Below are 26,525 nucleotides of genomic sequence, written 5' to 3'. Positions count from 1 at the left end.
TATTTTTAATTTTTTGAGGAACCTCCACACTGTTTTCCAGAGGGGCTGCACCAATTTGCATTCCCACCAACAGTGCAAGAGGGTTCCCGTTTCTCCACATCCTCTCCAGCATCTATAGTCTCCTGATTTGTTCATTTTGGCCACTCTGGCGTGAGGTGATATCTGAGTGTGGTTTTGATTTGTATTTCCCTGATGAGGAGTGACGTTGAGCATCTTTTCATGTGCCTGTTGGCCATCTCGATGTCTTCTTTAGAGAAGTGTCTATTCATGTTTTCTGCCCATTTCTTCACTGGGTTATTTGTTTTTCGGGTGTGGAGTTTGGTGAGCTCTTTATAGATTTTGGATACTAGCCCTTTGTCCGATATGTCATCTGCAAATTTCTTTTCCCATTCCGTTGGGTCCGTTTTAGTTTTGTTGGTTGTTTCCTTTGCTGTGCAGAAGCTTTTTATCTTCATAAGGTCCCAGTAATTCATTTTTGCTTTTAATTCCCTTGCCTTTAGGGGATGTGTCAAGTAAGAAATTGCTGCGGCTGAGGTCAGAGAGGAAAAGACTCTAGTTTTTAAAAATTACAGACATTGTAGACACTCCTCTAATAGTATAAATGCTATACACAATATTTCAAAGCAAAATATTAACTGATAAAAATAGAATTCACATTAAATTAGAACAAAAACAGTTCTAGAACAAAAAATTAAGCTTTTGAGCAGCACTAACAAACCTTTTCTTATCAAAAAATTCTCTTGTACCTATATAGGAAAAGCACACACACACATAAATTATCTGAGAGGTAGAAAAATTGATTTGAATTTTACAGGCCAATGGGAAACCAAAGATACAGAAGACACTGTTGTTCTAGTTTTTATAGTTTCAAGAGTTTTTACCCCACTCTGTATTCATTCAGAGGGTACAATATTGTTTTTCAAAGTTTATTTATTTATTCTGAGGGAGAGAGAGAGAGAGAGAGAGAGAGAGAGAACAAGTACGGGAGGAGCAGAGGGAGACAGAGAGAGAGAATCCCAAGCACACTCCACAGGGTTAGCGCAGAGCCTGATGCTGGGCTCAGTCCCACAAACCGAGCTGAATCATGACCTGAGCTGAAATCAAGAGTCAGACACTTAATTGACTAGGCCACCCAGGTGCTCCTATTATTATTTTTAATGTTTATTTATGCATTTCGAGAGAAAGTGAGAGAGAGAGAGAGAGAGAGAGAGGCGTCTGTGTGCACATCTGCACAAGCAGGGGAGGGGTATAGAGAGAGGGAGAGAGAGAATCCCAAGCAGGCTCCATGATCAACACAGAGCCCATTGCAGGGCTTGATCCCATGACCATGAGACCACAGTCTGAGCTGAAATCAAGAGTTGGATGCCACCCACATGCCCCATCAGAGGGTACATTATTAAATGAAAAACTTTGACACAATTTGTGCTCTTTGATTTTTTTCATTTTGAAAAAACAATATTCTGTGTAGAATTAAGTATCCTATTGAAGGTATAACCTTTTAATGCCTATTTGTCTTTTTTCTTGTCCAGTTCCCTTTTTATACCCATATTCCATCATTTCCTGATTGTAATGGAGGAGTTGTAATGATCTAGTTAAAAACAAACTGTATTTCAAAGTGTTGTTTTTTTTTAAATTTATTTAAGTAATCTCTGCACCCCACATGGGGCTTGAACTCACTACCCCAAGATCAAGAGTCCCATGCTCTTCCACCTGAGTCAGCCAGGCGCCCCTAAATACAAACCTTATTTCAAAATAGATTTAATGGTTAACACTAATAAGTTTCTTGGGGAAGAAGCACAAATAAAACAGATCAAACAAAAAAAAATCCACTACCCAAAGTACTACAAGAATTCAGACTGCTGAATGAGAGAAATATATGCCAATAATTTTATATTAAGATATTTTTCTATTATAAGCAGTTACCAGTTATGGAATTAATATACAATGTTATATTAGTGTCAGGTACAACATATGTTCAACAATTCTGTACATTATTCAGTGCTAACCATGATAAAGGTAGTCCCCATCTGTCACCAATGTTTAAAATATTATTGACTATATTTCCTGTGCTGTACTTTTCATCCCTGTGACTTATTTATTTTATAACCAGAAGTTTATACCTTTTAATCCCTTTTATCTATTTCATCCCATCTCCCCACCCACCTTCCCTCTGGCAGCCATCAATCTGTTCTCTGCATTTAAGGGTCTGTTTGTTTGTTCATTTTGTTTGTTTGTTTCTTAGATTCTACCTATATGTGAAATCATCTGGTATTTGTCTTTCTCTGTGTGACTTATTTAGCAGAATACCCTCTAGGCCCATCCATGTTGTCATAAGTAGCAAGATCTCATTCTTTTTTTTATGGCTGAGTGATACTCCATTATATGTATGCCACATCTTCTTTACCCATCTGTTGATGGACACTTGTGTTGCTTCCATGTCTTGGCGATTGTAAACAATTCTGCAATAAAACATAGTGTTATCTTTCTGAATTAGTGTTTTCATTTCCTTTGGGTAAATACACAGTAGTAGAATTACTGGATCATAAGGTTTTTTATCTTTACTTTTTCGAGGAACCTCTATACTCTTTTCTACAGTGTCTGTACTAATTTACATTCCCCACGAAAAGTCCATGAGGTTCCTTTTTTTCCACATCCTTGCCAACACTTATTTCTTGTCTTTTTTGATACTAGCCATTCTGACAAGTATAAGGTGATATCTCATTGTGGTTTTGATTTGCATTTCCCTGATGGCTAGAGATTTTGAGCATCTTTTCACGTGTCTGTTTTCCATCTGTATGTCTTCTTTGGAAAAATGTCTGTTCAGTTCTTCTTCCCACTTTTAAATTGGATTGTTTGTTCAGTGTTGAGTTGTATAAGCTCTTTATATATTTTGGATATTAATTCCTTGTTGGATGTATCATTTGCAAATATCTCCCATTCAGTGGGTTGTCTTTTTGTTTCGTTGATGGTTTCTTTTGCTGTGCAGAAGCATTTTATTTTGGTGTAGTCTCATACCACATTTTCCTTTGTATAAAGCATTATGAGCTCAACATTGGATGTTTTACAAATACCAGGGATTTCACAACCTTAGTGATGAATTCTAGATTAATTCAAGTTAGAGCAACAGTTTTACCCTAAATGATGGCATATAACAAATCTAGGCTACTGCTGGGAGAGAGGGGTTGTCATAGTTTCTGAAGTTAGATTTGCAATTAGACTCTCGTGTGTCAGTGGTAGTAAACAAGTTCAAGGAATATTTCAAATTATGATTCAATAAGAGATACATCTTATCTTATATTTTTCTTTTCTTTTAAAAGTTTATTTATTTAAATAATCTGTATACCCAATGTGGGGCTTGAATTTATGACCCTGAGATTAAGAGAGGCATGCTCCTCTGACTGGGCCAGCCAGGTGCCTGTCTTATATTTCTATTCATCCTAAGAAATACATGTGTGTGAGAATATGTACACATATGTGTAATATATGTACTTATATATGTTTATGTATGACATATGTATGACATATATGACAAATGCTCATAAATTTCTCATACAGACTTAGTATTAAGTAATAAGATCCTTGTTTTTCATAATTTGAGACAATGCAATTCTAGACACATACATATACATATACCTATATACACTTACGTATATATGACAAATGGTCATCAATTTTTCATACAGAACTAGAATTAAGTAATAAGGTCCCTGTTCTTTGTAATTTGAGACAGCATAATTCTATAGGTATGAGATGGGCCTGGAAAAGTGTGCTTGCCCTTTCTAAACCTAGCTCTCACCAACATGTTAGATTTAGGGCAAGTTATCCTTCTACACCTCAGTCTGACTGCTACAAAATGAGCAAAGTAGAATTTGCCTCTGACATTTTATTTTATTTTTTTTAAAGTTCTTATTTTATTTATTTATTTATGTTTATTTTTGAGACAGAGACAGAGACAGAGTGTGAGTGGAGGAGGGGCAGAGAGAGAGGGAGACACAAAATCCTAAACAGGCTCCAGGCTCTAAACTGTCAGCACAGAGCCCGATGTGGGGCTCGAACTCACAAACCATGAGATCATGACCTGAGCTGAATTTGGATACTTAACTGACTGAGCCACCCAGGTGCCCCTGCCTCTGACATTTTAAAGAAAATTAAAATAAGGGCAAAGTGCAAAGTTACATCAGAAAAGTACCTATGGGAAGTCAAGGTATGATTAATAGTAATTTTCTTTTTTTTAAAAATAATCTCTACACCAAATGTGGGGCTCAAACTCATGACCTCCAGATCAAGACTTGCATGTTCTACTGACTAAGCCAGCCAGGTGCCCCATAATGGTAAAATTTTTATAGGTAATGTAGGACGCTCTAAAGAGACTACTTTTGGGGTACCTGGCTGGCTCAGTCAGTGGAGCATGTGACTCTTGATCTCAAGGTGGTGAGTTCAAGCCTCACGTTGGGCATGGAACCTATGTAAAATAAAGATTAAAAAAATTTTTAAGACTTCTTTTCCTGGGGTGCCTGGCTGGCTCAGTTTGTGGAGCATACAACTCTTGATCTTGGGGCTGTGAGTTTGAACCCCACAGTGGGTGTAGAGATTACTTAAAAATAAAATCTTTAAAAAAATAAAAATACTCTTAAAAATTGAGAATAAACTGAGGGCTGATGGGGAGTGGGAGGGAGGGAGGGTGGGTGATGGGCATTGAGAAGGGCACCTGTTGGGATGAACACTGGGTGTTGTATGGAAACCAACTGACAATAAATTTCATATTAAAAAAATAAAAATAAAAAAGTAAAAAGACTACTTTTTAAAATTATACCTAAATTGGGGTGCCTGGGTGGCGCAGTCGGTTAAGCGTCCGACTTCAGTCAGGTCACGATCTCGCGGTCCGTGAGTTCGAGCCCCGCGTCAGGCTCTGGGCTGATGGCTCGGAGCCTGGAGCCTGTTTCCGATTCTGTGTCTCCCTCTCTCTCTGCCCCTCCCCCGTTCATGCTCTGTCTCTCTCTGTCCCAAAAATAAATAAAAAACGTTGAAAAAAAATTTTAAATTATACTTAAATTTTGCTAGATGATTTCTTTGTGCCAAGCAACTAAAGAGACCCCATAATCTAGAAGGATAAAGTGGTTGCAGTCTGAAATGATTAAGGTCTTGCTTATATCCGCCTTAAGATCATGTTGTCTTAAAAGAGAGACATATACACTCACACACACATATTGTAATGATAATTTATACTTTGTAAACATTTAATTGGAAGGAATTACCAAATACATGTGGGTTTTAGTTTCACTTCTGTAAAAATTATAAAACAAAATACAATTTTACACATGGTCTTAAATAATTGGAAAATGCAATGCCTAGCAAAACAAAAAGAACAGAATTTTCCATTTTATTTGCCAGGAGTATGTTATTTCTTAAGTTCCTGCAAAGAGAAAACAAATTCACATTTACATCCACACCCACTTACATAAATGTGTGCAAACACACTCACTCCAGAGGTTTATAGTTTATATTCTACTACATTCTTAAGGAAGACTAGTCATATCTACAATTAGAAGAAGAGACAAAAAGTATAGGTTAAAACGATTACTTATGGTGTTTTGGGTCTAGACATTAAGAGGTACAAGGGGTTGTTGATAACTTTAGTCGGTATTATTATTATTATTTTTTAAAAGATTATTTTATTTTTTTAAATGTTTATTTTTGAGAGAGAGCAAAGCAGGGAGGAGCAGAGAGAGAGGGAGACAGAGGATCCAAAGCAGGCTCCATGCTGATAGCAGTGAGCTCGATGTGGATCTCAAACCCACGAACTGTGAGATCACAACCTGAGCCGAAGTCAGACACTCAAACAACTGAGCCACCCAGGCGCCCCTTAGTCAGCATTATTTTAATAGCAGAAAAGTAAATTAAATTTTCTATGTTCTCAAACTATTATTTATAAACTTCAACACATTTTCAAGATAAATAATTATATATAGTGATACATAGATAATTTAGCAATGAAAATGGATATGTCAGTAGAATGGGCAACTTTATCAAGTTCTAGTCACTCCTAGATTTGAAGCCTATGTATTTATTTGACAGTATTACAGCCCTTGCAAATCCTTGCCATTGCAACCCTATACCCTCTGAAGAACTAACTCTCTAGCAACTGATTTTTCTTTAAATTACTCCCTACTCCCCATAGCAAAACATGACTGACAGCAATTGTTAACAACTAAAACCTACAAATTATGGTTCAATACTATGCAATTATTTAAAATGTAAAACCCAGTGATTAAGGCCACCAATTTATACTGAAGTATCAAATTTTGTAAAGTATTTCCAACCAAAAAGAAATCCTAATAAAGGGTGAGTCCAATATGCTGACTTTGGTAATCTACTGATCCGAAATCATTTTTTTTTATATTCAATGCAAGAAATCTATAACCTTTATCTGTACAAAGGATATTTACTAGTTCTAGCTATGGCATCCATAAGAGAGTTTTTGAACCATTAAAATAAACAAAAAAGTGCTCTCTTCTTTACTGCAAAGACATGGAATCAAAGTTTCTTATCAAGCTGATAATGATCAAGTTCAGGTCCAAGATGCCAACAGAACTTCTGTGGTGTGGTACACATGCTTATTCTTTCTTTGCTCCTTAGAGTTTGTCATAAAGGGCTGATATGACATGTCTCTTTGGTTCAGGGAAAACAAAGCATTCAAATAACAGGAATCTCCTTTTCCACCATGATGGGCTTAGTGAGATGGGAGTGACATAGACTTTTTAAATACTCGAAACCCTTTTGCTGGCCCGGGGTATGGTGGCGGTGGGGAAACATTGTGTTTTCTGGTCAGTGCCACTGCCTGTTCATAAGAAGGTAATCCTGCGTCCTCTACGGAAGGTGGTGATGGAGTCAAGGCAGCCTCCTCAGATCTTCTGAAAATGATGGAGGGAGTGTGCCGGCCCCTTCTTACATAGGTGGCTGAAGAACTAAACAGAGAGACTGTGGTTAGATCTAGAAAGGCAGCATTTTAGGTTAAAATGGCAATATTATAAAACCCAAATGACTATGTTGATAAAAGTTGATCAAAAGCTTATCACAAGTTGAACTTTTCATAAAAGTTGTTGTTATTACTATAACAACAGTTTTATTTTACACATAAACTCTGATGAAAGAGCAAGCGTTTTGGAGTCAGACACAGGTATGAAACTGGATCCTATCATTTCATAGCTACGTGACCAAAGGCAAGTAATCTAACTCAGTTTCCCCCTCAATAAAATGTGGATAATAATAGCTACCTCAACAGAGTTGTATTGTGTGGATTCAGAAAGATGTCATATTTAAAGTATCTAAGCAGTGTCTGGAACACTATAATAAGGGCTCAAAACATACTAATTCCCTTTTTCTCCCACTCCTGACAGAGAACTTTCTCAAAATATGTTGTGAAACCAAATCCTTTCTTGTTGAAAGGCAGCATTACTCCAAGCCAAGGGAAGTGATGTCACAGAGATAATCACAACAGGTGATGCCTGTCTCTCTCCTATTGCCCCTGCAGTCCTGCTGCCTGGTCCATTCCTCCTAAACAGCACTTCTGTCATGTCCCTCTTCTCTGCAAAAGTGTAACCTGAAGCCTACTTTCCACTGAGTCAAGTTCAACTCCATGCCTCCTTTTTAGAGCCTCCCTTATCCTGGCCTCACCTTATTTTTTACAGCTTTTTGCTCTTGCGAAAGTACTATGTGCAATGAATTCTCTGTCCTGCCTCTGTGCTTTCACTGGCATTGTTTGCTTTCTCAGATTATTGTCTTTTCCGCACTCCATTGACCTAAGACCAACAATTTTAAAAAATATGGCCTAGTTCAAGCCCCACCATTTTCACAAAACTTTGTCAGCTACACCAGCCAATGAAAATTAATATGCAACACAGGTCTGGTGTTATGAACCTTTGTTTTCACTTCTCACTATTGAATTACCAATTATAATTTAAACATTAGTAAATTTATTGGTTTAGACTGTGAAGTGGGCTGTACATGAAGCACTTAATGTGTAAATCAAGTTCATAGAGCTATGGCTGATAAGATAGTTAGAATTCATAGGTTAATCCCCAACTTCTAGACAATATTTACAATATTCTTCCTAACAAGAGTTAAGCAGATGCAAAATACTGGAAACTTTTCCAAACCAAGGCAGTCAATTTGCACCTTGGAACACCTTTTCCTTGGAGGTAATAATGAGATATGAAACTAGAGGGAAGGAGACAGGATGACTAGCCTTTCAGTTAGCTGGGGGTGACTGAGAGCATCCATCACAAGCTTACTTAGAGGGCTCCACACAATTCCTCCTCTGCCAGAAATCTGGAACATAGTCATGGTAGGCTAGTCACTTGCCACCTTCATTAGCTTATGACCAAAAGTTCTATTTGTTTGCTGACAGAGAATAGGAGAGACAAGTGTTTTATTTGAACAAATAAAATTTTCCATGTCTACTTTCAAATTTTAAGATATAGGGACAGAGGCACATGGGTGGCTTAGTTGGTTACATGTAAGGCTCTTGATTTCGACTCAGGTCATGATCTCACAGTTCATGGGTTTGAGCCCACATTGGGCTCTGAGATGACAGCATGGAGCCTGCTTGGGATTCTCTCTTTCCCTCTGTCTCTGCCCCACTCCTGCTTGTGCATGAGTGTACATGCTCATGCCCTCTCTCTCTTTCTCACAAAACAAACAAACTTTAAAGATATAAGAGACAATATAAAAATTATTAAATAATCTACACAGTGATTTCTTATATACATCTTAAATGATTCATATCAGAAAGTATGCACCAATAACATTTCAAATAAACTGACATCATCTTATGCCCATTTTTCCCCATAAAATACAGGAACTAAGAAATGAAAAGATCTTATTTCCCATTTCTTGGCATGTTTGGACAGAGGAATGAGACAACTTTTCTGACAATAATCTTATTTTTTACTTTTTTCTTTCTCAAATATTTCCTCACCCTTCCCCCACTTCCAGACTTGTGAAATACAGAAAGAGAACAAATAACTCTGCTAGAAGAATTTCTTGGGATAATAGATGAAAAGTACTTTAGTAAGTGTTTAAAAGTTAATCCCCAAATAAGAGAATATCTCATAAACCTAGTTTTTAATGTCCCCTAAAATTCAAAAAGTTGCTCTGGGGATCAAAGTGAGAAAACAGATGTAAAACTGATGTGTGAACTGTATAGCATTATACTACACTAACATTAATAACTAATCCTACTTTTATTTTTTTATGATTTTTTAAAGTTTATTTATTTATTCTTAGTAATCTCTATACCCAACGTGGAGCTTGAACTCACAACCCCAAGATCAAGACTCCACACACTCTATGGACTGAGCTAGCCAGGCACCTCACTAATATTGCTTTCAAAATACGAGATGGGCACCTGGGTGACTCGGCTGAGCATCGGACTTTGGCTCAGGTCATGATCTTGCAGTTTTGTTTTTTTTTTCTTTCCAGGAAGCAACTTTATTTGTCTTGATCTTGCAGTTCTTGAGTTTGAGCCCTGTGTCGGGCTCTGTGCTGTCAGCATGGAACCCACTTCAGAGCCTCTGTCTCCCTCTCTGCCTCCCCCTCCCCCCTTGTGCTCTTTTTCTCTCTCTCAAAAATGGATAAACATTCAAAAATACAAAATAAAGAGATATTACGGGTGCCTGGAGGGCTCAGTCAGTAGAGCATAGGACCTCTTGATCTCTAAGTCAAGAGTTCAAGCCCCCATGGTGGGTATAGAGATTACTTCAATAAATAAATAAACTTTAAAAAATAAAATAAGAGATATTCAGGGTTTTTAAATTTTACAACAACATACACAGAAAACATACACAATAATAGCACTACTTTGCTACCTTTGTATTCTGCTTCTAACCTAAAGCAGGGAAGAAGCTACAAGATTTCAGAGGAAAAAAAAAAAGCATAAGGTAAGAAAGAAGATGTAGTGGTGCAGAAAGTAGAAAGATGAAGAAAAACAAAAGAGAAGAAAACGCCATGCATGAGGACACTGAATAATGGCTAGGCTATCACAGACCTTGAGTGCAATTATTAAACGTGAGGGTATACACGAACTTTTTGGGAAAGACATTATGAATGGGTTGGAAAAGAAAGATAAAAGGCAAGAAGAGTCTCCATAGTCAATTTTGCCTGTATCTTCATTAGCCTGTGAGTTTACAGGACTCCCTCCCCTACTTGTGGAGAAAGCCACCCTGAATAAAATATTAGTCAAAAGTCCTAGAAAATGGAAAGACCTTGCTCATTTTCTATATTAAATAAGGTAAATTAATAAAAGTCTCTCAGCTTAAAAGATAGTGGCTTAAGAAGAATTAAGTAAGTTCTTCCTTACTTTCTCTCGTTTCTCAAAATTTTCCAGGATTTACAGAGCTCTCTGACAAACTCTTTTGTCCATGCGCACAGGTCATGTTAATGCCTCAGGGAGCTGTTCAGGAATTCCAGCTTGGGGATGGAATTACAATATATGTTGCCCCTGTCCTCCACTCTCTTTCTGCACCTTTGTTGTGGGCATCCTTGAAGGCTCTGTCCTCCATCTGTCTTTTCATCACACTTAGAATATTTGCCTACTCTCGTGGCTTCAGTTTTTTTTTAAGTAATATTTATGTCCAACGTGGGGCTCAAAGTCATGATCCTGAGATCAACAGTCACATGCTTTATCAACCTGAGTCAGCCAGGCACCCCATGGCTTTAGTTTTTATTCTCCAGTAGATGAATCCTAATTCCACATTTGTTGTCCTAAACTCTTAACTTACAATGAAGAAAAAATTTTTATTGTGGCAAAATATATATAACATAAAATTTGCCATTTTTAACCATTTTTAAGTGTTGCAACTTAGTGGCATTAATTATATTCACAATGTTATTCAACCATCACCACCATTTGCATAACTCTTTCATCACCTGGTCATGGTCATGAGCTTTTCATAGATTTTGAAAGTGTGAATAGGGATATGTAAGCATCAATTTCAAATAGCCTGTTTAGCACTTAGTACTTTTTTTTTTAAATGAGGTTATTGTTACACTTACTCATCCACACTTACTGAGAAGGTAATAGAGATAATATAGAGGAGAATAACTTTTCATTTTTATGAGGATGCTGAGATTCTATTATCTAGACAATTATGGCTTTTATGAAGCCTTATGAAGCTTTATTAATGTGCTATTATCTTCAAGTGGTAACCATTTTATTTCATTCATTTTTATTTAAAATATCAATAAAATGTTTGAATTTAAAACTAGTTACACTGATTTCATTGGGTAGCCACATGGCTAGATCTGCTCATACTGGGACTCGGAGTAAATGATGGGACTTCTTGCTTCTGGAAACAATGTGAGGACACTGGTATCTGCCTCCTGCTTGAGAAGGAAATATTAAACACTCAAGTTGACACTTGTGAATTCTCTTATATTCTTTTGAAGGACCTTGGAAATAGCGTCAATAGATTGTTTATGTAAGTGTTAAATTAGGCAACCAAACCACTGTCACAGACTAGAGGAGACCAGAGGGACATGTCAACTAAATGCAGTGTGGTATCTTGACTGTGTCCTAGAGCAGAAAGAGGACATGAATGGCAAAATTGGTGAAATGTGAATAAGGTCTAAAGTTTAGTTAACAGTAACATACCGGTATTGGTTTGTTTGTTTTACAAATGTTCTCTGGGAGTGTGAGATGTGAGATGTTAACAATGAGAGAAACTGGATGAAGGATGGGAAAACTCTGCATTATCTTGGCAACTTTCCTGTATATCTAAAGTTATTCCAAAATAAAAAATTTACTTAAAAAAAACAGGCAGCCACTTTTATCCATTTAAAAATAACGACATAGAGGAGTGCCTGGGTGGCTCACTTGGTTAAGCATCTGATTCTTGGTTTCAGCTCAGGTCATGATCTTGTGGTTCGTGGGATCAAGCCCTGCATCGGGCTTTGCTCTGGCAGTGCAGAGTCTGCTCGGGATTCTCTCTCCCCGCCTTTCTAGGTCCCTCCCATGCTTACACTCTCTCTTTCTCAAAATAAATAAACATTACAAAAATGTTTTTAATAAAATAACAATATAGAATGTATAATAGTGAATTAAATATTTTTACATGGTACTTACCCTGGATATTGTTGCCTGTTACACTTGGTGATACAAAGATAGTAACCAAGTAATCCAAAAATAACCAAAAATACTCCAGCAGCAATTAATCCAGTCAGAAGGCCCATGACATCAATTTTTTCTCTGTTGCCATCTTAAGAGAAGTCATTTAGTTAATATTTATTTAATATTTTAAAATCATTAAAAATATATACTAACTGGAAAGCACTACCTATGATTTCAATAAATTTAACACTGGATCTAAACATTCTATTAAGCATCTAATAATATTGATTTTTCTAAAAAGTCTTTGTGTTAGCGACATGACCTGAAAAATTTGTAAATGGCACTTCCTAAAAGTCCTAGTTATATTTTCATTTATTTAATTTTTTTTTAAGTTTATTTCTTTATTTCCAGAGACAGAGAGAGAATCCCAAGCAGGCTCCACACTCAGCATGGAGCCCAACATGGGGCTCAATCCCTTGACCCTAGGATCACAACCTGAGCCGAAATCAAGAGTTGGATGCTCAGCCAACTGAGCCACCCAGGTGCCCCTCATTTACTTCAAATAGATCATATTAAATTAATAGTATTTAAGACTAAACATATTCTAGGGTGCCTGGCTGGCCAAGTTGGAAGAACAGGTGGCTCCTGATCTCGGGGTCATGAGTTCAAGCCCCATGTTGCGTGTAGAGATTACTAAATAAGTAAATAAACTTAAAAAAATACAAAACAAAACATTCTTTATCTAACTAGGCACATTTCAGTATTAAATACACAGATAAATGTAGTAAGAAACACTAGCATAGCAATGTAATAAAGTCTCCTCAGAGCTGGGGCTCTACCTGAGGGGAATGAAAGAGTTGGCAAAGAAGACTTGACTAAAAAGCAGCTACAAATGATAAATATAGATAAAATAAAGGATCTCCCTTCTGTAGAAGTTACTGAATTCTAATACTCTTAATTCACCTAGTAGCAGAAGTATTCCACTCACTTGCAATGGTGAAAGAGAAAAAAACATTAAAATAGCTTACTACTTGGAACTAATGGAGTCCTACTTTTATTCTGTGCAAGTCTCGACTTAGCTGAGTTGTTTAAAACACCTTTAAGCCTATTATCTCATTTCCCTAGTATCTCACCAAACTTGATTTTCAGTGTGTAAAGATGAACACGGCTTCCTCTGTCTTAGATAGCCCAGTGTATAATTGAGAAATCTTCCCTGGGTTTACAAGGTATGTATGTTGAGCAACAACCAAACTCAAACAATGAAACTAAAATGTATTATAATAGAGAGAGGGTGGGAAAAACATTAAATTTGGTCTATTCTTGCCTTACTTGATTTTGTGGTTGGTCCTTTGATGGAATATTCTTGCCAAAATGCCACCTAAGAGAAAAGCAAACATGCCAAGTTTATTTCATTGTTTTATTATCATTTCATTTGGTCCCAATGACCCACACAGGGGTGGTAAATTCTTGGCATGTGGCACAGGTAAGATACCAGTTTATTCAAGCTAGAGGGTGTGACTCATTCTAACTAAAGCACTACTACCCACCACTGTTTCTCCCAACTCTGAAATTGGTCAGGGGATTACTGGCCGTGCCAGCTCCCCACTGCTGTACCCTGCCGTTCTCCCTTCACCTGCTCAGAGTCCCCACTCAGGCATCAGGTGAAACTATCAGTGAGTCGGTGACAGCACCAAAGGTGGGAGCTGAAACCGTGGACCCATTACCAAGTTTGAAAAGGAGTCTGAACTTTTCTGTGCTAGGTGGGCCCTAAGTTTGCTAGATTTTATTGAAAGATATTGATTGAGAAAGACATCCTTGAGATTCTGTAAGTTCAGTGTTTCCTGAGAGAATGAAGCAGATTTTAAGGAACCATGATAAAATCATTCAATGGGTTTGTGACAAACAGAATAAAATTTCAACAGGCACAACTACAAAGTACAGACTTTGTTTTCCTTCTCCAAAAGATGTGGCAGATATCAGTGGGGAATGAGAGGCTGGGAGCAATTTTAGAAGAAAAAGGAACTAAGTTCCATTAATACCTGCATTTGAAGGATACCTGGAGCTCTTATTGACCAAAGAGTAAAACAGGACTCTTGAGGAAGGGAAAAAGGAGCTGTTATTTAATTTACAAAAGTAAAGAATTTGGATCACTTAACATTCTTTAAGAATGTGCCAGGTTATACAGGGATAGTGCTGTCCATTTTTTTTTTGTACTGTTCCAAGATTAATAGATAGGATTTAATTCTATTTTAAAGGAGAACGTCTAGGGGGCATGTGGGTGGCTCAGTCAGTTGAGTGTCTGACTCTTGATTTTGGCTCAGTTCATGATCTCACGGTTTATGAGATCGAACCCTGAGTCGGGATCTGCAATGACAGTGTAGAGCCTGCTTGGGATTCTCCCTCTTTGTCCCTCCCCACCTCCTTCAAAATAAATTTTAAAAAGGGAGAACTTCTGAAAGTTTTTTCCCTTGAATTACACAGATATACCAAACAATAAACTCCTGAATGCAGAGACTATATATTTTGTATCTTCAGTCTTTGGCAGAGCAGTTGACATAATAGATTGTTAATTCATAACAGTAATCAGAAAAGATAAGGTCACTGATAGGAAAATTTCTGAGTCTAGAATGATTGAAGCTAACTAAGAGTCCGAGAACTAACTCAAATAATATCTTAAAATTTAATTCACTCTGCCTTATAATTGTTTTTGAATATAATAAACATTAAACACACAAAATCACAGCATAATTGACAACTTGCTAATTACTACAAGCCCATTTAGTCAAACATAAAAACCAAGTTTAAATAGCTTAATTATCATTTTAAAGAAGTAAAGAGGGGTAACAGGTATACAATCTTGATTTTATTTTAACCATAAAATCTCTGATGACTGAGAGTGACACTTTAAGTATCATTTAATAATAATAATTTCCAGTCAATTAACATTATCAACCAAATTACCGTTTTGTCTTCATCCACAAAAATTTCTCTGGCTTCCTCATAATTACAAAGTTCTTCTATGCACTCTCTTTCTAGGTCACCGGGCGTGAAGAGCTCCAAATCAAATCTATTGTATAGGAGGTGTCTACGTATGAAAAGGTTTGCTTCTTCTTTTGATGTGAAGACTAATAAAGAAATAGAAAGATTTCAAAGGTTGATAAAAATAGGGCAGAAGATTTCTGTTTTAACTGTGGAAAAGTGAATAATTCTCTTGATGTAAGATTATACCAAATTTTCTTGTATGGTTTTAAGTCCTGACAAAAAGAAATCTCATCAGTAAAAATAATTTCTGTTAAATATGAAATACATATACTAGCATAAGTATAATTTTGATTTATGCCCAAATTATTAGCATAAATGAAAATTATTTAAATATCACTTTTCCCTCCAGATAATAACATTTCCAAGAAATGACAGGTCAGACTATTCTACTTCTAAAGGGTTGGCTCCCTATTATCTTGACTGAGAAAAATTAGTTTGGTGTCATGGACAGAGTATTGGACTAAGAGAAGACAGAGATTCTCGGTTTTGATTTGGCTTAGCTATTGGCTGTGTATCCTGGGATAGTCACTTACATCTCTGGTTTGCTATTTCTTCATTTGTAAAATTGGAAAATGAACTAAATTATTACTAAGATCTTTTTATGTTTTAAAATTATAAATTCATACATTTATATTAATTTTTTAATTAAAAATTTTTAAAATGTTTATTTATTTTTGAGAGAGAGAGAGAGAGCAGGGAAGGGGAAGAGACAGAGAGGGAGACACAGAGTCCAAAGCAGGCTCCAGGCTCTGAGCTGTTGGCACAGAGCCTGATTTGGGGTTTAAACCCATGAACTGTGAGATTATAATCTGAGCCAAAGTTGGATGTTCAAGTGATTGAGCCACCCAGGTGCCCCTAATTAAAAGAAAAATTTAATGTTTATTTACTTTTGAGAGAGATGGAGCACGAGCAGGGGAGGGGAAGAGAGAGAGAGGGAGACACAGAATCTGAAGCAAGCTTCAGGCTCTGAGCTGTCAGCACAGAGCCCAACGTAGGACTCAAACTCACAAAGTGTGAGATCATGACTTGAGCCAAAGTCGGATGCCCAACCAACTGAGCTATCCAGGCATCCCAATATATTAAAAATTTTAGAGCAAGTTTATACTAAAAACTTATAAAATTTTAAACTTCTAAGTTAATAAAATTATAGGTTAATTATAAGATTAATTAAAAGACATTCAGCCCCAGGACGCCTGGGTGGCTCAGGTTATGATCTCATGGTTTGTGAGTTCAAGCCTCATGTTGGGCTGGCTGCTGTCAGCTCAAGCCTGGAGACTGCTTTGGTATCTGTGTCTCCCTCTCTCTCCTCTCTCTGCCCCTCCCTCGCTTGTGCTCTGTCTCTCTCTGTTTCTCTCTTAAAAATAAATAAACGTTAAAAAAAAAAAAGACATTCAGCCCCTCCTAAAGAATTAGTTCCTTCTACCTACCCTCCAAATATGTGTCTCCAATACTTTATAAGACTCCCTCTATCTTTTCTGGGAAGGTAAATGGTAAACACGATAGAGTTTAGCATAGGTTGACACAAAACCAAAATGTCCCACCATGGCAGTATTTTAAAAACCCACAAACTTTAAACTCATTCTGGTATCACACAAAGAATGCTTAAAATATCTTGCTCCTGGGGCACCTGGGTGGCTCAGTCGGTTAAGTGACTGACTCTTGATTTCCACTCAGGCCATGATCTCACGATTCCTGAGATCAAGTCCACATGGGGCTCTGCACTGACAGTGAGGAGCCTATTTGGGACTCTGCCCCTTCCCTTCTGTGTTCATGCATACTATAAATAATAAACATTAAAAAAAAAAAAAAAGAAATCTTGTTCCAGGTCACATTACCAAGACTGGAATTCAGAAACTGAAAACTACAACAAATGCTTAAAAGAATTTGGTATTTCTCACTGCTAACCATTACTATAAAAGAAGAATATATTAAAGTGGGCAACTGAAATACTGAGTACTAATGAGAGAGCATGGCTTGAAAGATTAATATTGATTTGTGAATGATCTCAGGTTAGCCATTTATTCTTAGCCCCTTGAGAACAGTCACACCTTGTCCAAGATATTTTTTTTCCACTAATCAATCACCTTTCCAAATAGGTCTGAATCTTATAGAGCTATTTTGTTCAATACAATAGCCATTAGGCACACATATGGCTATTGAGAACTGAACTATGGCCAATTTGAATTGAGATGTGCTATAAATGTAAAATATACACTGGATTTGAAAGACTTAATTAAATGGGGCGCCTGGGTGGCGCAGTCGGTTAAGCGTCCGACTTCAGCCAGGTCACGATCTCGCGGTCCGTGAGTTCGAGCCCCGCGTCAGGCTCTGGGCTGATGGCTCGGAGCCTGGAGCCTGTTTCCGATTCTGTGTCTCCCTCTCTCTCTGCCCCTCCCCCGTTCATGCTCTGTCTCTCTCTGTCCCAAAAAAATAAATAAAAAATGTTGAAAAAAAAAAAATTGGGGCGCCTGGGTGGCGCAGTCGGTTAAGCGTCCGACTTCAGCCAGGTCACGATCTCGCGGTCCGTGAGATCGAGCCCCGCGTCAGGCTCTGGGCTGATGGCTCGGAGCCTGGAGCCTGTTTCCGATTCTGTGTCTCCCTCTCTCTGACCCTCCCCTGTTCATGCTCTGTCTCTCTCTGTCCCAAAAATAAATAAAAAAAAAAAAAAAAAAAAAAAAAGAAAGACTTAATTAAAAAAGTGAAATATATCAATGTCTTATATTACTTATATTTGGAAATGACATTTAGGATATAATGGCTTAAATTAAATATATGAAAAACATATAATTTTATCAATTATTTTTACATTTTTAATATGGTTATTAGAAAATTTTAAATTTTGGGGGCACCTGGGTGGCTCAGTAGGTTAAGTGTCCCGACCTTGGCTCAGGTCATGATCTTGCAGCCCCCTGCATCAGGCTATTTGCTGATAGCTCAGAGCCTGGAGCCTGCTTCAGAGTCTTTGTGTGTGTCTCTCTCTGCCACTTCTTGCCTTATGCTCTGTCTCTCTCTCAAAAATGAAAAAACATTAAAAAAAAGAAAAGAAAAAAAGAAAATTTTAAATTATTTATGTGGTTTACATTATGTTTCTATTTGCCTGCACTATTCCAGCATATACATATCTATGTTATAAATAACATGTATGGGCTATTTGGACTGGGGTGGTGGGGAAGCTAGAATGGAATCACTGTTGATAACTGTTTTCAGAAATATTCTAGGGACGCATGGGTGGCTCAGTCAGATGAGTGTTGGACTCCCTTTTTTAAAAATTTTTTTTAATGTTTATTCATTTTTGAGAGACAGAGAGAGACAGGGCATGAGCAGGGAAGGGGCCACAGAGAGGGAGACACAGAATCTGAAATAGGATCCAGGCTCTGAGATGTCAGCACAGAGCCCAATGCAGGGCTCAAACTCACAAACTGCAAGATCCTGACCTGAGCCAAAGTTGGACGCTCAACCGACTGAGCCACTCAGGCGCCCCTAGATGAGTGTTGGACTCTTGATTTTGGCTAAGATCCTGGTCCCAGGGTCATGGGATCGAGCCCCAAGTTGGGCTCTGTGCTGAGTGTGGAACCTGCTTGGGATTTTCTCTTCCTCTGCCCCTCTCCCCTGCTCGTGTTCTCTCTCTAAAAGGAAAAGAAAAGAAAAAAATATTCTAAAAGGCAACCAGTATGATGAAATCTTTCTATTCTTTATTCTCCTTTGTCTTCTTATAGATTTTATGCTACTACCAAATAGAGACAAAATGAAAAAATTTCCAAGTCACCATCATCAAGGGATTCTTACATTGGCCCTCGAAGGGGTTGCCTTGCTTCCCTACAGTCTGTTTTTAACATTGTGTTGTAGCTTCACTGGCTTCCATTGCGCCTTTGTACTTGCTATTTCTCCTGAACAGAACTTTCTTCTTTCAGTTTGTTCTTCCATCTCCTTCAGGATTTTGTTCAATGTTAGCTTAACTCCCATCCCCACCCACCCACCTCTGGCACTCCCCTGTCCCTTACTATACTTTGTTTTTCTCCATAGCACTTATCACCATCAGGTGTTTTATATGTGTTACCCACTTACTTGTTACCACTGTTTCCCTCATTAGAAGAAAAAATTTCATTCAAGTAGGCATGCAGTTCCTGACACATACAAGGCACTCAAAAAACTTTACTAAATGAATGAATGAACTCAACTTTTCTATATTGGGAAGAAACTCTTGGACCTAAATTCTACTAGTTAAAACAATTCATAGGTATAATCTGGTATTACTCAGTTTATTGTAGGTTTAAAATACTAAACCAGTGATAAAGTAACTCATGGCCTGCCTAACTTAGCTATACTTACTACATGAAATCTAATTTTAGAATGGAGAATTAGAAATCTGCTTTTGTATTGCTATTTCTCAGATGTGGCTAGATCTTTACATTTTATTGGCTAAGAAAGCAACACAAATTTCTCACTGTTGGTCTTTCCTTCAAGCAGGTTATTTGAATTATAAAAATACTCTGCTCTCCATGGGCGACTGGGTGGCTCAGTTGGTTGAGTGTCTGACTTTGGCTCAGGTCATGATTCCACGGCTTGTGGGTTTGAGCCCCACATCTGGTTCTGTGCTGACAGCTTGGAGCCTGGAGCCTCCTTCAAATTCTGTCTCTGGCTCTCTTTGCACACCCCCCCCCCCCCCAAATATAAAATAACATTAAAATTTTTTTAAAAAAATACTCTGTGCCCTCCAGATGGGATTCAATAGAACTACTTTCAACTTGAAAGGAAAGTAAGAAAGAGAGAATCATAAACATTTTTATTGTTCTTGGGATGATATTTATGCCAGTAAAATCTTCACCCCCAAATTAAACATGGCCTCCAGGGGCTGCTGTTTGCCACTTCCCTGAGTGTGAAAGTTCTGATTCCATCAGTGGTTGACCTCAGACTTTCAGTGCTTCATTAAACTTGTTCCTGCCACCCTTTTGATCTTAGGAGAAATACTGTGCTTTGTTGTTTGGGTCCTATGTAACTGTCAATTTGTTTGTTATCCAAAGAAGCAAACCTCCTGGTCCTGGGGCATTTGGGACTTCCTGTGAGAGTTCCTATTTTCCCTCCGCCCATTGCTGGAGGATATGCGGTCCTTAGTACTTTTGTATTTCCCTCCTCAGGTTCTCTTCCCATGTTTATTTCTCCCAGTTAAGGCTGTCCTAAGAGGCTGTCTCTGCTTTCCGATGTTTCAAACCCACCAACCCAGGGATTTTATTTGCTCCCTCTCTCCTTCTCCCTCTCTCATGCCATGTTTTCTAAATAAACTCCTTTTAAGTCATTTCAACTCCACCCTTGGGCTTTATCAGAGTTTAGCTGAAGGTCCTTTATTTTCCTGGTTACTTTTCATATCACCACTTATTATTGTCTTCTGTGCCATACAACTCTCCAGAGACAGAGTTACTGCTACTCTTTCCTCTCTCTGGAGCTCTCTGTCCCTACCTCTGTCACAGAGCTTATGGAGATTATCTCTTTACATCCTACCCCCTTTGCCAGATGAAGAGGTCTTCCAGGGCAGGGACTAGTCTTTCACTGCTGTATCTCCAGCACCTAGCATTGGGCCTGGCACACAGTATGTGATAATAAAGTGATTACTAACTGAACAAATTAGCTCTTTAAATATATAGGATTCCTTGGGGCACCTGGGTGGCTCAATCGGTTAAGCATCTGACTCTTGATTTCAGCTCAGGTGTGGTCTTGAGGTTTACGGGATTGAGCCCCACAATGGGCTCCACACTCCACACTGACACCTCCGAGCCTGCTTGGGATTCTCTCTCTCCCTCTCTTTCTGCCCTTCCCCCACATGCGCTCGCTCTCTCTCTCTCTCTCTCTCTCTCAATAAATAAATAAATAAATAAACTTAAGAAATACAGGATTCCTTGTTTACATTTCCCACAGATATTTCCAGTCTTCTGCACTCGAGTATGATCTCTAAATTCCTTCCATAGTCTGTGATGTCCTTGAGAATGTCTTTTATGTCTGTATTATGTGAATGAATGAATATACTCAAAAGCATACTGGGGATCAGCGCCTGGTCCCACTGAGTGTAGACCTTCAATCTTACATATGTGGTGTAACTTGGGAGGCACCGAGAAGGATCTCCTTCTAAAATCTGTCCCTATACTCACTAGCTAGCTTATCCATTGCCTAGAATTCTGCTATTAGGGTTTGACTCCTTTGGGTTAAGATACCTATCCTTTTGGGTTAAGATGTCCTATCTTAAAATACACACACACACACACACACACACACACACACATGCACACACACACACACACACACCCTCCTGGAAGGTTTAATACACTCAGCTTTATTAATCATTAATAAGTTATCCAGGAGTATTAGTGTAATAGATCCTTCCCAAATGAAAATGAGCTGAGACTAGATCTGATGAGAAGGAACAAGGGACAGGAATGTGTAGAGAAAGAAGTAGATCCAAAATATTGGCACTGGGTAGGGAAGCATAATGGCTAGGCAGAGAGAAGGATGCTGAAACCGAAGCCAATTTTTTTTTCTTTTCTGGCTTTTCTTTTCTTTTTTTAAAGTTTATTTATTTTGAGAGAGACAGAGACAGTGCAAGTGGGGGCGGGGCAGAAAGAGAGGGAGAGAGAGAGAATCCCAAGTAGGCTCCTCACTGTTGCGCAGAGTCCAATGTGGGGCTTGGACTCACCTAAACCAAGAGAGCGGAAACCAAGAGTCCAAGGCTTAACCAACTGAGCCACCCAGGCACCCCTCTTGTCTGCTTTTTCTAAGATAGACTTTTAAAATGTGATCAGGAACTAGTCTGTTTATGACCTGGAACCCGCAAGGTATGAAATTCTAGGTTAGCAAGCCCCAAGCCTAATCTTCCCACAACCATCTGACTTCATCCAGATAATCAGACAATATGATGTCAAAAAGCACCTCAGGGATCATTCTACTCCCCACTCCCATCATTTTACAGAGGAAGAAATTCAAGTGGAGAAGGGTTAAGTAACTTGCCCAGGGTCTCATCACAAGTCCAGACTAGATCCTGGACTCCCTGTCCATCTTTCCAGGAAGAACAAGTAATTATGCTCATTATAATTACCACATAGCCTCATCTAGAAAAACGGCACTCACTGATTTTCAGAAGGTGAAACAGGCTTTCCATTCAGTGAACCACAAACAAGGTCTTAAATATATATTTATCAAAAGTAACCTACAGAAATAAATTTGTATAAATTGTACCCAACATAACCACAACATTGCCAAATAAACCACAAATTAAACTAAGGGATATTTTGGTGCTTTTTATGATTGATGTGGGCATGTAATTTCAAAGACTACACTTTCTCGCTGGAGATCTGTAATACGTGGCTCGGGTTTCGGGGGGGGGGGGGTTCCTCGGAACGGAGGCCATGCTTACCTTCTTCTCCAGCATGCCCAGACTCCTTTGGACTTCTTGTGCAATGAGGAAACGCGAAGGTAACTATGCGCAGTTGGCTGAGAAAAACCAGAAGTGTAAACATAGTCTGGTAACTGCCAAACAAACTGAAACAAAATAACAACAGCAAAAAGTCAAAAAAGCCCCTGGCTCAGCGCTTTGAGTTTTCGTGGGAACTGAGTCACCCACCTGCTGCGCTCCCAGCAACCGCCCGACTGCGCCCCGCTCTCGGGTTTCGGTCACCCGGGCCCGACCCGCGCCCGGAAAGCGGCTCCGAGAGCGCCTAGTGACAAATGCTGCGCCCCCGGGGCTCTGCCGACTGCCGAGCGGACACCTGTCGCCGCGGGCAGCCCTCTACCTTCAGTTCCAATCGGACCCGGTCCGCCGAGGGGGCCCCGCTCTGAGAAACCCATTCCCGGCCCTAGCCAAGCCGTCGGGCCCCGCACCTGAGGCTCTGGGCGCATGTTCCTGCAGTTCCCGGGCCGAAGCCCCGTCGGCGGGTGGTCCCTGCGGCCGCCAGACCCTCCGTCCCGGCGTCCCCGACCCCCAAATCTCGGCGACAATCCCGGCCTCTCTCTCCTCAAGGCCGGAGTGGCCTCCGCGTTCGGGCCGTGGAAGCGCCTGGGGTCTGCGGAGGGGCGTCCGGGGACGCGCGGCGTTAAGTTCCTGCCTTGATCCCGAGAGGCCGCGGAGCAGAGCAGTGGGAGAGGGAGGGCGGAGGCGGCTACCTGGGGAGCACCCGCCGCGCTCCTCCTCCCCGGGGGCCGGCCTACCTGCGGCGGGCGGGCGATCCGCGGGTGCTTCCCGAGCCGCCGCAGCTTCAGCCGGGAGCCTCGGGCGAGCCCGGCCGCCTGCAGCCAGTTCTGGCCCCGCCTTGGCGCGCGGGTGGCAGGTTTTGGACTGGTTTCTAGACCCGGCGTTGCTTGCGAGTTCAGGGGGCATTTTCAAAAGTGCTCGGTGGTAAGCAGAGCGCCCCCCGGCGCATCCCGCGGGCTTGTCGCTTTGGATTTCCCTGGGCTAGAGGTCTGTCTTGTGGTTACTTTAGGTCAGCGGTTCTCAGAGGGTGGTCCGGGAACGAAAACAAAATATTCACCAGAGAAAATACACTTCACTAGTAATAGGAAATGGGAAGTGACTTTAAAACTAATCGATTGCATTGGTTTTCAAATCGTGGTCCGCCAGGTCTTGGGATGTTTCTAAGATCCTTTCAAGGGGTCTCCTAGGTCAAAACTATTTCCATTAGGGTAAAAAGACATGATTTGCCTTTTTCACTTACGTTGTCTCACGACTGTACAACGGAAATTTCCAGAGGCCATTTGACGTGAATGGTGTCATCACTCTAATAGAATGCCTGTATGGATATTACTGTGTTTTCTATGGTAGTAGGTTTAAGTATCCACATGTACGTTTCTATAGAGATTAATAAAGTTAATTTGTTCTCAGTACTGTAATTTAGCTGTCTTTGATCGTACCTGCCAGGATAACTGTAACCTCATTATTTAAAAAAAAACAAAAGCAAAAACATCTTGAATTCTTGAACTTTTCTTTGAGTTTACGAGGAAACAACAAAAAAGTACACTTTGTTGTCTTGGTTTGGAATAATATTTTGAAAATATCTCAGTTTTACCATGTAATATGATATAATCAGATATAATTCACATAAGTAAAGGCTCTATAGGGCCCTTGATAGAGTGTAAAGCGTCCAGAGACCCAATCGTTTGAGAATTGGTGCCTCAAGTAATGAAGGCAGCAGGCTGTAAGAGGACCTATTCAGGTAACATTCACACCCTTCATTGTCCAAATAACATGCTTCACAATTCTTTGAAACATTACTTAAGATTCTGAGGGGTCCCTGGGTGGCTCAGTCGGTTAAGCCTCCAACTTTGGCTCAGGTCATGATCTCACAGTTCCTGACTTCCAGCTCTACCCACATTGGTCTTAGTGCTGACAGCTCAGAGCCAGAGCCTGCTTCCGATTCTGTGTCTCTCTCTGTTCCTTCCCTGCTTGCACTCTCTCTCTCTCAAAAATAAACATTAAAAAAAAAAAACAAAAAAAAAAGATTCTGTGCTTTGACCAAAGTGGCTTGGCACTTGCTGGAAATCAGAGGAAACATTTTTTCCCCCTTTCTAGTTTTTTATTAATTCAGTATCCACCCAATTATTTTTTTCTGCTCACAAAGGCTATTGCCTTCTGTATTCTAATTATTTAGAATTAACTGAATTCTTCCTAAATTTTCTGCAGAAATGTTGTCTTCATTGATTCCTTCAGGATAGTGCTCTTTCTTTCCCCTTTTCCATATTTTTTCCTCCTCGGTTTCCATTTGTCCACCTTGTTCTCTAACTTGTTTCTAGGATAGATCCTTCTTCTCTCCTTCAATCCTTTTATCGTTTTTAAGCAACTGAGATCAGACAAAGAAGAGACTAGAAATGATTTCTTGTGGTTGACATCTTAGAACAGGAAACAAGAATGTGAGCCTGTAAAGTTCTCATAAGGGCAGGAACTGATTTATTTATCTTTACATCCTCCATGGTACCCAGCAGAGCACCTTTTATGTTGTTCATGCTCAATTCATTATTTTTTTGGACGGAAGCAATTTATTTTCACGTAGGAAAACTGCTTCACACTATATGGGGAGAGGCAAATGGTCAATGCCTCATGCTGTGGAATAAGCAGATGTGAACTTTGGTGACATTCCTTGGTAGAATGCATCCACTCACATATCTGGATATTTGGACCAAAACAAATGAGGCTTTGTGCTCTCATCAAATATCAAAGTTTATAGTCTGAGAGGGGAGTCAGATACAGAAATGAAAGTGTTTCTCAGTGGTGAATTACATCCCTGCATGTTTTCCTGTAATATTGGATCCTAAGGAATTTTATAGCATTTGGCAGTATGCACACAAACTTCAACTGCTATAGAATTACAAGATATTTTGGGATTAGATAACAAAGAAAAAAAGAGAATAACCAGTAACAACTGCCAATTGTCCACACTGCCAATTTCTTCTGTTATTTACTTGCTGTGCTCATTTTCTTCTTTGTGGCATTTGCTTTTTAAAGTCACAATATTCCTATGCTTTTCTTCCAAGGAATTTTAAGTGCTTTATTCTGGCCATCTGTGGAATCGGGTCAGATATTATAAGAGAGATACTGAAGCATGAAGCACAAAGAAGTAAAGGGTCTTGAATAGTCATTGGCCAAGTAGTAGCCTGGCTCTTGATTCTTCCCAGTGGTGTTGTTGTTTTTAAAGTTTATTAATTTATTCTTGAGAGAGAGGGAGAGAGAGAATCCCAAGCAGAGCCTGATTGGAGCTGGAACCCACGAACTGTGAGATTGCAACCTGAGTCGAAATCAAGAGTTGGATGCTCAACCAATTGAGCCACCCAGGTGCCCCTTCCCTGTGCTTTTCTGAGTTATTAAGAAGCAATGGAGGGCAGTAGGTAAAGTGTTACTTGATTTCAAAAGAAATAAGAAAAAAGTCAGAGCAATGAGATGAATGGACTTGGATTAATGTGATAATGCATCTCTGAGTTTAAGCTTATACCCACCCATTTACCTGTGTGAACTCAAGAATGAAATGAAAACTCATTTTACTGTGTGGGCATGAGGATTGACTCAGGGACTGTGACAGGAAATGTTAAGGTTGCGGCCACGAAGCTTTGCAATGTAAGGTCACATCCACGTTCTTATAGACACACTGATGACTGTGTCATTATCCTATTCAGAACAGGAGATACAACTTTACTGAACTTATGTTTCTGTGACATTTTAGCCTTGACATTTCAACAGCAATTGTTTGCTGTTTTAATTTATCCCAGTAAAATCAGTAGGTGGAAAATGAAAGACTCCTACTGTTCAAGGTTGGTTATATATTCGAGTGCAGGTATGTTCAAATTCAGCAAATAGGCAAAGGGACTAAAGATTTAATTTTAAACATTTATGTGAAGCCCTCTAAAGGAA

At 39.3% G+C, this 26,525-nt stretch overlaps 1 protein-coding gene across 3 annotated transcripts; it reads right to left on the bottom strand.

The window, feature by feature from the left end:
• Positions 1-1,875: 1,875 nt before the first annotated feature.
• Positions 1,876-23,460, bottom strand: PRRG4 (proline rich and Gla domain 4). 3 transcript variants are annotated; one of them, XM_058688581.1, is made up of 6 exons: positions 23,012-23,302; positions 22,548-22,672; positions 15,068-15,231; positions 13,436-13,484; positions 12,122-12,254; positions 1,876-2,459 (listed from the first exon to the last, which is right to left on the bottom strand). In XM_058688581.1, the coding sequence occupies exons 2-6, from the start codon at positions 22,648-22,650 to the stop codon at positions 2,246-2,248; spliced, it is 663 nt and encodes a 220-aa protein (XP_058544564.1). In that variant the 5' UTR covers positions 22,651-22,672; positions 23,012-23,302; the 3' UTR covers positions 1,876-2,245. The 3 variants fall into 3 exon arrangements, with proteins under 3 accessions (XP_058544564.1, XP_058544563.1, XP_058544562.1); XM_058688580.1 differs by lacking the exons at positions 1,876-2,459; positions 23,012-23,302 and adding exons at positions 5,206-6,965; positions 23,339-23,460; XM_058688579.1 differs by lacking the exon at positions 1,876-2,459 and adding an exon at positions 5,206-6,965 and having other exon boundaries at positions 23,012-23,291.
• Between the last annotated feature and the right edge of the window lie 3,065 nt (positions 23,461-26,525).

Source organism: Neofelis nebulosa, chromosome 10 (genome assembly GCF_028018385.1).
Source record: "Neofelis nebulosa isolate mNeoNeb1 chromosome 10, mNeoNeb1.pri, whole genome shotgun sequence".
NCBI lineage: Eukaryota > Metazoa > Chordata > Mammalia > Carnivora > Felidae > Neofelis > Neofelis nebulosa.
The sequence above is the reverse complement of the archived record's forward strand: the minus strand, read 5'-3'. Positions and strand labels throughout refer to the sequence as shown.

Excerpts from the sequence above, each read along its gene's own strand:
- PRRG4 (XM_058688580.1), bottom strand. The coding sequence starts at position 22,650 with ATGTTTACACTTCTGGTTTTTCTCAGCCAACTGCGCATAGTTACCTTC. Across the intron at positions 13,485-15,067 it reads TTGTGGATGAAGACAAAACG|GTGGCATTTTGGCAAGAATA; the intron begins GTAATTTGGTTG and ends CTTTTCTCTTAG. Across the intron at positions 12,255-13,435 it reads AGGACCAACCACAAAATCAA|ATGGCAACAGAGAAAAAATT; the intron begins GTAAGGCAAGAA and ends ACTTCTCTTAAG.